Source organism: Pleurodeles waltl, chromosome 3_2 (genome assembly GCF_031143425.1).
Source record: "Pleurodeles waltl isolate 20211129_DDA chromosome 3_2, aPleWal1.hap1.20221129, whole genome shotgun sequence".
Classification (NCBI taxonomy): Eukaryota; Metazoa; Chordata; class Amphibia; order Caudata; family Salamandridae; genus Pleurodeles; species Pleurodeles waltl.
Window position 1 is genome coordinate 186972932 of NC_090441.1, and position 15812 is coordinate 186988743.

A 15812-nucleotide genomic window follows, 5' to 3' on the forward strand; every position below is an offset into this window, starting at 1 on the left:
TTGTTTTGATTCGGAGGCATATATTCCAGCTATTGCTAAGGGCTTACCGTCTAGAGAGCCCACCACCAGGACATGTCTGCCCTCTCTAGCTACTGTGAGACGCTCAACAATGTAAGGAACCTCAGGAGCCACCTAGACCAACACCCACCTAGCAATTGCTGATACTGTCGTACCGGATGCATGTCCCCTGCAATTAGTTTTGAGATTTTGCAACTCCCCTTCACTGAGATATGTTTCTTGTAGTATCGCTATGTGCACCTTGTGGCGTTTTAAGAATGCGTGTATCTGATGGCACTTGATTGGTGTAGCCATACCCCCCAATGTTCCATGTTAACACATTGCAACTAATTGTCCCCATATGTGCGTGAGTGTGTGTTTTGTCTTGTGCACCTGTGCCATGCGTCTTCCTACAAATGCCATGGCAGGAATTACTGTAAAGTATAAATCTCTACCCCGCCCCAGTGTTCCCATCCCTCCTTGTCGCCCATCATCTGTGTTGAGAACCTTGTAAGAACATGATAATCCTCAACAACATTAATCCACCAGGCTGTAGGCCAACATGGGCCTTAGCCTCCCCCACGTCCTATAAACTCAATGAGAACCAAAGACATTACATGATTTACCATTATCCGTTAGGAAAACAATGATGGGGGGGGGGGTGTATGATGAGAAGGCTCTCATAGCTGTTCCAGCCCATTTCAAGTACACTCAGACCCACCCCATCCTGGACCCCCCTTGGTCACCAGCCAGTTACATGCATTTGTTAATGGTCAAAACCCCTTGGAGCTGTTATGCCAGCAGAAAGTTATTGCGATATGCTGATGCTGTTGGAGACATTAGATCACCTTTAAGGCCATGCTGGATCCTAGTCCTGATCGTGTTAATGGTGTCCATGTGGCTTAGGACGAGTATGTACTGGCTTATGGCCCGAGCGTGGAACATCACTTCCACCTCCATAGGGTAGTAACAGTGCTCAAGCGCCATGAACTGGCTTGTGCAGAAGCACAATTAAAGGTTGTATGCTGTGCGAGGAGTGACATCCGGACCCCGCACGGAGTTAATTGCTAAGCTACTGGAATGTCCTGCTGATGAATCAGTGTCTGATACTCCATCTTCATGGAGAGTGGCATATGGGTTCATTGTGTGCTGAGTAGCTTCGATCAGTGCTTGTGCATAGCCCTCTGCCGCCTGACCTTCGATGGGCGCACCTTGATCCCAGGTCTCTTCTTGTGCTGGAGTTGGAGTGCCAATCATTCTCTAGCGATGGAGACTCCACAGATCGATCTAGCCAGGCCCGTGGCGTGTAGCCAGATCCACACATCTTCTGGTGAGGGGAAGGTATGGGTTTTCTCCTCATCTACCACCCTCAGTCATACTGGGAATAACAGTGTGTAGCTATTATTGTGTTCATGGAGGTGCTGTTTTACCTTTACATGAGTTTCTCTTGCGATGTACTTCCATTGTGTAGTCAGGATAGGCTGTGATGGTGGCGTTTTCGAACTTCCAATGGCCTTGCAACCTAAAGCTCTGCAGGATCAAATCGCACTCTCGGAAATTGAGGAGACGGGCTGTTAATGGCTGAGGCGGGGCTCTGGGAGGCCTGCCCGTGATTCGGTGTGCATGTTCAATCGAGAAGAAGGGTAGCACTTTGTTCCCTAGCACTGTAGTCAAGCTCTGTTCGAGGAAGAGTTTGGCATTGGGTGCTTCTGCATGCTCTGGAAACCCCAGAAAGTGGACATTGTTCCTTTGCAAATGTCCCTCCACGTCTTCTGCCCTGCGTTGCAGAGAGGAGACCTCTGCTGTTAACTGCGTCACCTGTGTCTGAAGATCCCAGAGCGATGGTTGCACCGTTGTCAAGGATGTGTCATTTTCGGTCACTCTGAGCAAGTTGACTTCCTGCGCCACAGAGTTAATTTTTATCTCTAAGGCCGATTTGGTGTCTAATACTACCTGCAGGAGCTTTTCAAATTGGACTGAGTGTGCTTGTAGCATAGTGTTAATTTGTTGAAGGGTAATGGCGCTATCCTTGGAGGCCGTGGGCAGAAGCGACATAGTCCCCTCAAACGGCAGGGGTAGCCGCGCTGCCTTAGGTTTCACCATGAGGGCAGCTAGGTGGGGCGACCAGCGTCCAGATGCACAGTTTGCCGACTCTCAGGGCATGGCTATACCACTCTGGTGCTGTGGTCATGTGCGATATCCAAGGGCAGCAGGCTGGAAACTTGAGCAGTAGCAGCCCCCTGCTTTGCCCCCCCCCCCCAGAGAAGCACAGAATTACAGGTCTGCTTGCCTGAGGTCCCTATTGGCAGGGCCTCTAAATCTCCTGGTACTGGTATCCTGGGAACCACTAAGCTCACAGTGCCGCTGCCAGTCCTCTGGAGAGCAAGCCAAGTGGCGAGGGCAGTGCTCCTGCAGCGTGTTTCCTCCTATGAGACTGCTGACAAGCCTGTCACGTGCAGCTCACCTGATAGACCTCCAGGAGCAGTCCCAGCCGCCTCTTAGTTGGCCCGTCGTTCCAGGTGTCGTTGATGGCACCTGATGTGGGTGTGAGTAATGCAGGTCCAGTGAGCGTCTAAACTCAGGTCAATGTGTGAGCTCTTTTTGTGGGCTCCCCTTCCTTTGAGGGGGGACCCATCGCCCCGTAGCGCACCCGTCTCGGGGAGCCACAGCCCTTCCGGCCACAAAGTTTGATGTGGAGTCCCGTGGTCAGTGGGCATGTTGGTGCAGAAGGTAGGCTGCACCGCCACCCCCTCTCCAGGCCAGATCAGCAGCTACCCCCCGGATGGGCCCTCCCGCTCATTGTTCCGGTGTGTCCAGCGTCGCCTTCATTGACGCTGCTCCTGGTGGGCTCCATCACGCTCAGCCTGCAGGCCCTAGTCAGACGACTGAGCCTGCGGCGATCCTTCTGCCAGCCGCCGCAGTCGCTGCTCCACACTCCCGCGGACAGCGTTCGGGCCCCTCCTCTCCATCGGCTGGCCGCGTCAGCACTCGGATCACGGCCGCCCTCGCCAGTTGCAACGCTGCAGAACCACGGGTCGGCACCTCCGATAGGTAATCTTGTTTGCCTGGACCCCTCAGGACTCCAGTGTAAAATGCAAGAGATTGTGGTCTGTCAGATGAATTAGCTGAAAAGTGTGGAAAACTGTGCAGAGGTACTAGATTAGTTTCACCTGAGTCACTCAGGAAATCATTACCTGATTTGGCTCATGAAGGTGATCAAAATATGACATAAACCAAAGAGATAACACAGGGTGTCTTACTGGTGGTCTGACATAGATTTGTTCATAAAGAGTGTAGTAAGAGACCGCATCCAATGTTCAAGTAGTAACACAGTTTGGAAACCTCATGTCCCCCCTATAATTGTGAGAGGGTTGCCTAAGTTACCATGGAATGATATTGCTTTGGACATTTTGGTTCCCATCAGTAGTGATGGGAGGCAAATATATGTAGGGGTGGTAAGAGATATGTATTCAAAATGGGTGGAGGTATTTTATGAAAATTGGATTGAGACCAGGCATTGTTGAATGTTTGAGTTGCCATTTTGTTTTAGCCAGGAGTGGTTACCAGGGACAATATTGGCTGATAGTGGTGTTTAGTTGGTCTCCAGGGAGAAGGAAGAACTTTTAGAGAACAATTGACTTAATCACAAGAAATATGCTTTATAACACCAAGAAGCCAACAAAATGGTAGAACTCTTCAAAAGGGCACAAAGTCACCATTCAATTGGTAAATGAGAATGGAAAGGGGTGGAAAGGTGAAGTGGATAGGAAAGTTCAAGTATATAGACTTACTCCTCATTCAGTTCCTGGGAGAACTGCTTTGGCTTGTTTAAAGGAAGAAAACAAGGTCTCTTGTCCACCATCACGGGAGAATGAGAAGTGTGCAAGCTGGCATGAGACGGATATGAAGTGGAGGAAGAGAGGAATAGAAAACAAGAAAGGAAAATGTGGTTTGATGGTAAAAAAAGTTACAAATATTGTTCTCAAAGTAGGTGTTTCGATAAGGATAAAGAAAACAGAGTAGTACACTTGAGTCAACATTTTCCGAGCGTATAAAGGTTTAGGAATGCTGCGAAGACAAGACTCAAGAGTGTGGAACCTGAACAGAGTAGTAGTATCAAAGCAAGTTAACGCATGGACAGAATATGTGCATGAGGAAAGAAGTGTGGGGAAAAGAAAAAGCAGGATATGTACAAAGTGACACTGGGCAATTAGGGAGAAGTGTAAGGAAAACCAACAGGGAGAAGAAATTTCCCAAACGAATTGAAGACTTTGTGGTGGGAGCTGGAGGACTGTAAATTTCTTCTCTAGACAAAAGAACAAAGTAATTATTTTACTGATAAGACATAGTTACGATGTTTGTGTAGCTAGAGAAAATGAATATTTGTGTATTCACGTGCTATTAGAGTACTCTTGTCATTATCTAACACAGTGGTTGTTAACCTGTGGTCAAGGGACCCCTTGGGATCCACGAGGCCTTCTCAGGGGGTCCGCAACTTTGTTACAAAATTAAAAAATCTAAAAAATTAATGTTTTAAAACTAAACTATATACAAACAATGAAGCAAAATTAAAAATGTGAACACTTTTTTCTACATTTGATTGCCAACTAAACAAAATATCTCAATTTTTGAGCATTTGTTTGATGTACACTTGTTTATTTTTTTATTTTGTGAATTGTTCTGAAGTTGAAATCAAAGAAACTTCTTTGGCCGGGAGTCACCAGCTACCAATAAACACTCAGTGGAGTCCCCGGATTCCCAAAATGATTCTGTGGGGGTCCACAGAAGTCAAAGTGTTAAGAACACCTGATCTACTATGTGTATAGTTATTCCTGTCCTACATCTGATACAGTCCACTTGGAAATTTTACTTATTTTGTTCGTTGCACACAGTGAGATGTGTGGTATCGAGCAGCAGCGTGTACAAAGTAAATATGCTGGAATGTGAATAAACAAAGGGAGTGATAGGATGTTAAGAGGAGCGGAGAGGCTGATGGTTAAAACACTTTTTCACTTGAAATCAAACATGTTTATAACAATTTAACCTACTTCATTTGCTTCCTGCAGAACTACATCTTTGTTACAGCATGCCAACACTACTTGTGACGTCACTTCCTGTACGGTCGTTTGTGAGTTGGATATGATAATTAGTCACGCAATTATTTCCCTTGTGAGTTGTACGCTGGTTAGAGATCTGTATAAAGTCTCTTTAACGATGTAAGCACTGGTGAATCCTTTTTCACAGACTGTCGCGGGGGTACACCATGCAGAGACCCTTCTAGCTGGATTTACTTGAACGTCTTTGTGGTGACAACACAGATCAGAAACTCAAGATGTGAGGAACTATTTGTATTCATCTCAACCCTCCGCCAGTGCCAGGACCCAACCCTGGTACAGCAATGAAGAGCGACGATGGACAGCATTTCATCCAGAAGAGCAAACTGCTGCATGAAACGAGAAAGAGAGAGAGAGAGAGAAAGAGAAAGAGAGAGACTAGAAAACATGTGAGGCTCTGCAGCATCTATGAGTGAGGGCTCCCAGAGAGAGAGAGAGAGAGGGGGGGGGGGGGAAGAGAGAGGGGGAGAGGGAGGAGACATGTGAGGCTCTGCAGCATCTTTGAGTGAGGGCTCCCAGAGAGAGAGAGAGAGAGAGAGAGAGAGAGAGAGACCAGGAAACATGTGAGGCTCTGCAGCATCTGTAAGTGAAGAGTCAAAGAAAGAGAGAGTCAGAGTCCAGGGGACATGTGAGGCTCTGCAGCATCTGCAAGTGAAGAGTCAAAGAAAGAGAGAGTCAGAGTCCAGGGGACATGTGAGGCTCTGCAGCATCTATGAGTGAGGGCTCCCAGAGAGAGAGAGACCAGGAAACATGTGAGGCTCTGCAGCATCTGTAAGTAGAGACCCCAAAGACAGACAGAGACTAGGAAACGAGAGGCTCTGCAGCATCTGTAAGTAGAGACCCCAAAGACAGACAGAGACTAGGAAACGAGAGGCTCTGCAGCATCTGTAAGGAGAGACCCAGAGAGAGAGAGAGAGAGAGAGAGAGAGATGAGGCTCTGCAGCATCTGCGAGTGAGGGGTGACAGAAAAAAAAGAGAGAAAGATAAAGAGAGAGAGACTAGGAAACATGTGACGCTCTGCAGCATCAGCAAGTGAGGGCTGAGAGAGAGAGAGACCAGGAGACCTGTAAGGCTCTGCAGCATCAGCAAGTGAGGGCTGAGAGAGAGAGAGACCAGGAGACCTGTAAGGCTCTGCAGCATCTATGAGTGAGGGCTGAGAGAGACAGAGACCAGGAGACCTGTAAGGCTCTGCAGCATCAGCAAGTGAGGGCTGAGAGAGAGAGAGACCAGGAGACCTGTAAGGCTCTGCAGCATCTATGAGTGAGGGCTGAGAGAGAGAGAGACCAGGAGACCTGTAAGGCTCTGCAGCATCAGCAAGTGAGGGCTCCCAGAGAGACAGAGACCAGGAGACCTGTAAGGCTCTGCAGCATCTATGAGTGAGGGCTGAGAGAGAGAGAGACCAGGAGACCTGTAAGGCTCTGCAGCATCTATGAGTGAGGGCTCCCAGAGAGAGAGAGACCAGGAGACCTGTAAGGCTCTGCAGCATCTATGAGTGAGGGCTCCCAGAGAGACAGAGACCAGGAGACCTGTAAGGCTCTGCAGCATCTATGAGTGAGGGCTCCCAGAGAGACAGAGACCAGGAGACCTGTAAGGCTCTGCAGCATCTATGAGTGAGGGCTGAGAGAGAGAGAGACCAGGAGACCTGTAAGGCTCTGCAGCATCTATGAGTGAGGGCTCCCAGAGAGACAGAGACCAGGAGACAATGAGTCTCCGTCAGCATCTGTAAGTTAGAGGTTCTAGAGAGAGAGACAGCCAGCAGGAGACACACCTGGCTTGACCCCGGCCCCTGCAGCCGCCGGAGCACTCCGGGGGTCTCTGTCCAGGGTGCTGAAGCCACCAGATGCAGAAATGACACGAACTAAAAAGTAAACGGGGACCTTGAAGCGGAACCTGTTTCTTTCCTGGTGTTTTCATGTGAAGGGAAAGCTCTGGCGTGGGACACAGAAGAGGAGGTTTTACTGGTCGCTTTTCAGGAAGTGGTCTCTGTTGACATCCGGTCTCAATATATAGCCCTCCCGCACCCCCCCGCTCCGAGCTTCGCAGGTCAGTGAGGTGGAGGGGGGGCTGATCAGACCCCGCCCTGGCCGAGTTGGTCACTTTACTGGTACCCATGCAGAGGCCTGCAGGAAGCGCATCCCACGGCGCCGGCAGGTGCAGGCTGCTTTCCTTGAGGTCCGGCCAGCAGCCTTAGCATCGGGCGACCAGGCGTCCCGGATTTGCCAGGACAGTCCCGGTTTTCGACCAGCTGTCCCGGGAAATTTAGCTCAACTCCCAGTGTTAAGAGACGGTCGACTGAAAACAGTGGGAGGTGCCTTTTGGGGTTTCCCAGAACAGGGATAGTTAGCAGCTGTTATAAGAAAGCAATTTAATAAACAGGCATGATGCTGGCTTCAAAAATTGGATTTTATTTATGCCCTTGGTTCCTCTGCTTTAATTGTATGCAGAGTACTGTCATTCTGCGGGCTCAGTTGAACTAAATGTGTAGTCCCTTTTCTATTTTATGAATTGTCCCAGTTTTTTACTTTAAAATTCTGGTCACCCTACCTTAGCAGCCAGAGACGACCCCTCATTTGCCAAAATATCAGAACAAAACTACATAGCTATGTAGGGGGAGGGGCTTTTAGTCTGCCCTGCTCATCTCCATTCGTCTGCTGAACCGGAAATCCCCGCCACACACAATGATTTTGTGATTTGTTCAGAGAAACCGATATGTCATGGTCGAGGCTCTGCCCACTCGGGACGCTGTGAAGTTATCTCGAACTCACACACCTGAGACTGTGGGGGGCAACATTATGGGTTTCACCCTGAAGAGGTCATACTTATCTGCAATGCTTGTTCGGAGTGGGCGATGTCCTAAGGCCATCGAGAATGGACGTACGGGCACAGTCCCATCAGCATCCGCCGCCTGGGAGACAAGTCAAGCCGCAGAGTGCGGAGCTGTTCCTGGGACAGTCCCTGACGGACACTCTCAGCATCTCTCATCCTCCTATTGGACGAAGGGGAGGTGAGTGACGGGAGGTGGGTGATGCTGCCTCTTCAGAGAAGCACCCTTGGGCTCACTACAGATTCTTAACTTCGTGACTTGGTAAACTGCAGCAAAGCTCCCAAACCTCCCCCAGAGAGGAGGGTCTGTAGAATTACTCAAGGAAATTCAATCAGCCTCGGGGAGCCGGAAGAGCTGGAGCGAACGTCCTCAACGACAAGTATGCTACTATTTGTCATATACCTCACAAAGATTAATCTCTTCCCTCCTCTTCCTCCATAGATTCATCTCATCCCCTCCTCTTTCTCTTCAGATTAATCTCATCCCATCTTCTTCCTCTACAGATTCATCTCATCCCCTCCTCTTCAGATTCATCTCATCCTCTCTTCTTCCTCCATAGGTGCATTCCATCTCATCCCATCTTCTTCCTCTATAGATTCATCTCATCCCTCCCCTTCCTCCACAGATTCAACTCATCTCCTCCTCTTCCTCCAAAAATTCACCTCATCTCCTACTCTTCCTCCACAGACTTGTCTCATCCCCGCCTGTTCCTCCATAGATTCATCTCATCCTTCCTCTTCCTCCATAGATTCATCTCATCCTCTCCTCCTCCTCCACAGATCCACCTCACCCCTCCTCTTCCTCCAAAAATTCACCTCATCTCCTCCTCTTCCTCCTCGGATTCACCTCATCTCCTCCCCCTCCTCTTCCTCCATAGTTTATCCTCATCCCTCCTTGTCCTCCATAGATTCACCTCATCCCTCATCTTCCTCCATAGATTCACCTCCTCTCATTCTCTTCCTCCATAGATTCATCTCATCACCTCCTCTTCCTCCATAGATTCTCCTCATGCCCTCCTCTTCCTCAATAGATTCTCCTCATCCCTTCCTCCATAGATTCATCTCATCCCTTTCTCTTCATCCATAGATTCATCTCCTCTCCTCCTCAATTTTGAAGCTGATCCTATGTGTGCACTAGAAAGAAAATGAATGATGCTATTGGCAAGAGCTTACAGATATTACAGACCGGTAACATTTGGGGTCTGCGACATCACGCACTTAATCCCCACCATGTGGGCAGAGCCAGCTATGGACGTTAGTCAGAGGCAGTTAGGGGCAGTACTTGCCGCTCCACGCCCCTAGGTACTCCAAGGCTCAGGAATCATGAAGGCACCAGCAGGAACAGAAAGTAAAGATAACTCTTCTGTAGCATTCACCCTCTGCCCCTTCTCTTAGACCTGTAGCCTCCCGAAGGAGGCTGTTCTGGTGAGGGATGAAGTATGGGGACAAGGGGTCACCCCTCTGCTGTCAACCAGGCATTAGGTGCTGTGGGAATATACTAATGCTACCCCTGACCATTCAATAAACAGCTGTCCATAGTCGCAGAGTCAGAACCGAAAACAGGTGGAGATTGAGGGATGTGCGGAGTGTGCCTCCTGCCTCCCAGAGGGTATGACGAATAGGAAAGCCAGCGAGAGCAGATAGGACAGCACACGGTGTAGCACTGGTGTGTAGAGGGGTGTTTGGGGAAAATGGTACTGATCATCTCATGGTGAAGACTGCCCCTTTCTCTCTGCTTACCTGATTCTTGGTGCTTGCGTCCCCGTAGCTCCCGCGCAATGATGGCCTTGTACAAGTGCTGTAGGTTGGTGGTAAAAGTCATCCCCTCTCTTGAGCCGCACACCTCCGGTAGACCCTGTAAGGAGGAAATCGAAGAGATAAGAATCGTTGCCCCTACTGGTACAGGTCAAAGTGTGCCAAGTTGGCCCCAACATTTCACTGGTAATACCCATGGGCTGAGTCAACTCTACCTTCCCTAGCATCTTCTGCCTGCATCCATTTGTATGGTATCCACAACCAACTAACACAGAATAGGAGCCAGCTGGAAGCAGACACTGTGGTGGTGAGTGAGAGTATAGGCCGGCTTTGCTCTGCTTTGGTGCAGTGGTTGCGCTAAGTTTTCAGAGTTGTACACAATATGGGGCAAGTTGACCATGCCTTGTGTGCAAGAAGCCTAGGCCTTCAAAGAAGTATCTAAGGACCGTTCCACTCGAAGGGGCGACTATTTTTCATTGTGCAGCATAAATGAGAACATCCTGAATAAGGTCACCATCGACTAGGGCACAAACTAGGCAAGAGGCGCCCGATGAACCAGAAACACAAAAGGCACAAGAGTAATAGGGACTGGACCAAGGAGAGAAGGCACAAAGCTGGAATGAGAATGGGAGGCTTGGTAATTAGGCCACTGAGTGGGACTGCCATCTCCCTAGGCCTCAGCTCTTTGCTCCATACATACACGTGTGTGTGGCTGACCACTTATATCAGAAGAGGTCAGAAGTCCCCTGTGTTCAGGAGAAAAGATTGTGGTAAGCAAACAAGGAGATCTGGGAGGAAGACATTGAGGGCACTGGTCACATAGCACAAAGCCATGGCAGCAACATATCAGCAATCACTACATGCCCACACTGAACAGAAACAGACCCTTAAGAAACATTCCTATAGAGGCAGCTCCCCAACAGACTCTCAGGGTACAGCCGGGAAAGGGATCACAGACCACAGCATCAGTGGAATCCCTGGCTCCGAACCTCTTATGCATGATCTCCTATACAGCAAACTAACAACACAGTGTAAGAGAAAAACAACCATTTACAGGAAAAAATGAATCATTCTAAAGGTGGTGAGCCTAAAACATATGAAGTTATTTTATTAGTATTAGAGATATTTGTGTAGCTCCCACACTAGGAGAACTGTCCGTTCTCTCTTTCAATGAAGAATCTATTCCATAATGTAACTTTACTCATATTGTGACCTCAGAAGATTGTGCGGCTGGGCAAGGCCCTCTGTGTGTCAAATCACTGACCTTGTACACACTGACCCCATAAGCAGTGCTTTAAGAGGGATGAAAAAGGCAGGGGCTCTGTAAAAGGGGCACGGCCATATAAGGGGCGTGGCCTAGAGTATTTGCATTGGAACGCTATGCTTGACGTGTGCCATATGGCCAGTATGTGGTTGCTTCCCTGTGAGTTTTCTTCTAGAGCCAGCATAGCAGCACGATACTTAGGGCCCGATTTAGATCTCAGTGGATCGAATACCTTCGTCACAAATTTGACGCATATCCCGTCCGCTGATTTATGATCGCCACAGGATACAATGGAATTTTAATACAGAGGAAGGACATCCTTCAAGTTTGTGACAAAGTATTCCCCCCCACCGGGTTCTAGATCAGGCCATTATTTCTCAGTGAAGGAGGCAGTGGCCTTTGTGAAGCCTGAATCTCAGCGGCTATGACGTCACAGGCGCAAGGTCTCAGGTGCAGGGATTGCCAAATGATCAGATTCAGAGGCTCTGAGAGCACATGTATAATACTGGTAAACTGACCGATTAGATTCAGTGAGCAGAGGGAAGGGGCAAGTCTTCAGGGACTCTTGTGGGACCCCAGACCTTCCCTGAAAACCTAGGTAGTACGCAATAGCTCAACAAGATCAGCAAACAGAAGGGTGATTCATCCACCGGGTGGCACATCCCATAAAGAGAACCCCCTCAAGACCGCATCATTCCACAGAATGAGTGAAGCACACTACAGGAAGCATCCTCTAAAAGGTGAAATACTCAGTGCGGTGGGACACATTTCATGCAAAAACACCTTCCATGGTGGACTAATGTTCCTGCCTTGGGCCTAGGCAGGGAAACCTAATGATGCCGCCCTGCCATAAATCCAGCAAGGTGCCTATCACTATGAGTCTCCACCTGTGGAAAAGTGCTGTTATCCCACCTCTAAATGAGGCCATCAAATTTTAAGTTTGGTGGGACAAGTGAACTAGTCCACCCATGGGTCACTTGCTCCATCATTCTTTAAATGACTCCCTTTGTCGGCTATGTGGAAACTCTAGTTTTTATGCCATACCATCATCCTGTATAAGATGACAGTTTTTTTTTTTTTTGACTGGCACAGCAAGAGCTATGTCTGAACGATGCCAAATAAACTTAACTATGAACTAAACATCAGGCAACCTGCTGGAGCTCAGCTCGATAAGCCTGAGGTAAGTCTCAGGGCTACCAAATGCAGATGTGGGCTGCTGAATCAATCTTTAACTAGGCCAAAACCCTTTACTTCTCTATTACTAGAAATTACTGCAGACAGTACATTAAAAACCTTGTGACATGCAGCAGGTTTAACAATTTTGGGTCCGATTTAGGTAATGACAGACAAGTTATTCCATCACAACGGTGACAGATATCCCGTCAGCTGAAAACTACTCTATGGGATTTCTATTTGGGCGGACAAGATATCTGTCACCATTATGATGGAGTAACTTGTCCGCTAATGTCTCAATCAGGCCCTATATTTTTTTAAAGGCAACGAAACAACAGTATTGGGATACGAGTCCGATTGGTAGCGTTGGAGTCAGCTCGACTAAGTTCAATTGGCCTGAAAGTCTAGGCTGGGTCTACAGACATTTTGTACTTTCATGCAATGGAAGATGGTCTGCAATGACGTATTGAATATTTGGTTGGTTCTACACTTTTTTAAACCCCCCTCTCGCTTCCATTCCCCAAACATACACCATAACCTTAGGAATAAACGTATATTAATTGCTCAACCCAATTAAGTAAGGGTACTAAATTCACAATTTCATTTTGAGACATGGTATCAAATTGCTTCTGAATATAAGGTGAAAGAAATCTCTTGCAAATCGGTGCAGGAAGGACCCTCCGGCAAAGAAGGGAACTCCAATCTTCACAGATAAAAGAGACAGAAATGATGTCATCAAGAAGTCCAGCCAGTTCATACTTTCTTTTCATCTACACACAGTCAAGCAGAGATGCCTTTCTCCAATAACTTGAATGAATGTCTCATTGAAAGCTCTATTATCCCTGCATTGCAACTGGATTCAGAACGCTTACCGTCTCACTATTTGGAAGGGGAGTGCTGTCGGCATCCCTTCTAAATTGCGATTCAGCATCACATGTACCAATGATTTGCGATGGGAATTCCAGTAGTAACTCATTGAAAAGTTACCAAGCTGGGATGGTACCTGGGAAGGAGTCTTCTTTGGGCCCCTTTCCCTTTGTGAATTGGGTTAAACCCTTTAGGGGGGGAATTAATACGCTGGTGGACCACTGCCAACTCTGAAAGAAACATTTGAAAAAGTCGTTTATTTTTTTTTAAAGCACCCGTTTCCCTTCAAAAACTTTTTGCTGCTTTTTGTTTTAATCAAATGTTTGTTTTTTAATTTAAAAGCGGTCACTTGCATGGTGGTCTGCTGACCGTTGAGGGCCACCCTAACTGACTGTGACCAATCAGAGTGAGTCGCAAGTTGCAACCTGCCTAATGAATACTCATTGGACAGGGTGGTCTGCAGCTCACTAGGAGTCTTTATTTTATACACTGAACTATTAGTACATAGGTCGATTTGCAAAATCTGAATCTATTTCCAAAAAGTTGGCGCACCTTTTGTGAATTCACTCTTAGTACATCCGGCTCAACAGGTCAAGAATGAGCTATCAATGATTATTAAAATAGGATGGAAACCTATTCTGTACCATATTGTCAAAACGCATGTGATCCTTGTATAAGTTCAGTAAGGTATGTGGGATTTAAAAACATTACCTTACCATAACTGGTGTAGTGGCAGCCATATTCTTGCAAAATGCTAAAGCAATGCAACCAAGTTGTGCCAGCCTTGGTGTGATGCCTGGCATCATAGATTGGAACTCTGTAATAGCTTTTGCAAAATGTGCATTTTCTCTCTGTTTGAATGTCAGATTTCTACTATTCTACAGAGCACAGCTCTTCTGTTTCGGGTTTGTCACGCAATCTTTACTGCAGCCCTGTGCATGAAAACATATAAATATGCGTTCTGTATAAAGGTTTAGTTTTTGTGCTCACGGGTTACTCAGGGATCTCCACTTCTGTGATTCACAAATTATTTTCCTTTTGCAAATAAACATTTTTAGGCTTCTAAATCGGCGTTAGCTCAGATTTCTTTCACAGTATCAAGAGTTACAGTGTGGAAGACCGCAAACAGGTTATACTGCTGTGTTTTAGTAGCCTTCTCTATCAGGGTGTCCAGATAACTATGCCCCAAATCCAATTATTCACTCAATCACATTCTGTGCTCTGATTACAACGTCCCACTTCTGAGTTGTAGAAAATTGCTCTCTAACTCTATCCTTTCACAGCTGCTGTAGGTTGCTGTTTCCTAAATAGTTATGAATTGACCTTTGTCACCGCGCTATAGTAAATAATGTGAAGGGTAAACTGGAGAAAATCTTAATTAAGATTATGACTATATGACTTTTCAGCTGTGTGGCTCATGTCTTATGGGTTTTATGACTCATCAAAAAACAAAAACAAATATCACCAAGCAGACACTGAGAAAATGAACAAGCAAATGAAATAAACAAACAACCCTGCCTTCTCTCACACACTCGGTCCCAGAAACCACTGCCAGGATCATGGGCAGGTGCATTTATAAGACCACACCTGTGCCATTGACTCTTTATCGCCAAAATCATTGAAGAATACATGGACATCTTGACCAAACCTTTAACCTGCCTAATATGTAAGCTCTTAAGAAAGGAGAAAAGGGTAAGGAACAGCTCCACTCAAAAGAACTAACAGCACTCCTCTGCCTTAGATCATCACCCTCAACGAGGCCACCTGTAACCAGCAGCTCAGCATCATTCTACTCACTGCACTCATGACCCGTAGGAGACCAACTCAAGGCTGAGCGCGACGACGACAGCCATCTCAACCAACTACAGCCTAGGATCTGCCCAGGTCCAACCCTCAAATGTCCCTGCCTACCAATGAAGCATGGAAAGCAAGAAACCTTAACGGAAGCAAAACTAAACTACCGGTCTCCATTGCATCATGCAGTACCAACTTCCTGCTCATCCAAAACTAATCAATCAATCCTGATCAATCAGTCTCTCCAGGTAGCAATCTAAAGATGCCTATGAACAACCCTTTACTGCAAGACAAGTCTAGATGCCCTGGCTGGTGCTATCACAGACAACGCAACCTACGGAAACCTTCGCCAAGTCCAACCCACCCTTGCTTTGGTCCAGTCCCTCTTCCACTGGTCCTAGGGAGCAATCACCTTCCACTTCAACTCAATAACACCAACTCTTTCTACCTTGTGCTGAAAAAAAAGAGTACATGTCACATGCACAGTGGTCCATATCACCGGGACTACTCGTCAACAGTTGTGGGTTTTTCTGTTACAAATCTTTGTTTTCAGAAAATGTCCGACAACTATCTCCAGATCACACTCCACATCCTTAATGATCAATAAGCACAAACAGAAGTAAAGTGCAAGTCCATAGTACAAAGCACGGCTCATTAGCATCAACACACTGCTTCCAACCAGACGTACCGCGCGGGATGGGACAGAGCTTCTAAACGATCCCAGTCCACCTCGATCACACAAGCGCGGTTCTTTATACTCCCTAGGGTGCGGCTGTCCCCTGATAGATTGTACTATGGTGGTGCAGTCAAGAGGAAGACGATGCTAACTTGAAGCATATGCTCTTTAGGCGCTAAAGCATACGCCTGTTCTAGTTTAGCATCTCACAAAAGATAATATACATCAAGGTACCAGGATATAAAGAATCGCATTCACCCTGGACGAGGTTCCAACTATATATGGTTCCAGACCACTTGACACTCTCCTCGTTGTAAAACCTTGAACCAGTGTTGGAATGCTGCCCCGT

General features: G+C 47.2%; 1 protein-coding gene across 1 annotated transcript in view; it reads right to left on the reverse strand.

Moving 5' to 3' along the window:
* NHEJ1 (non-homologous end joining factor 1) overlaps positions 1-15812 on the reverse strand; it is a 563453-nt gene that overhangs the window by 82464 nt on the left and 465177 nt on the right. Inside the window, exon 6 of the mRNA XM_069227136.1 lies at positions 9675-9789. Within this exon, the coding sequence (XP_069083237.1) occupies positions 9675-9789 (115 nt within the window). The remainder of the gene's footprint in view (positions 1-9674; positions 9790-15812) is intronic.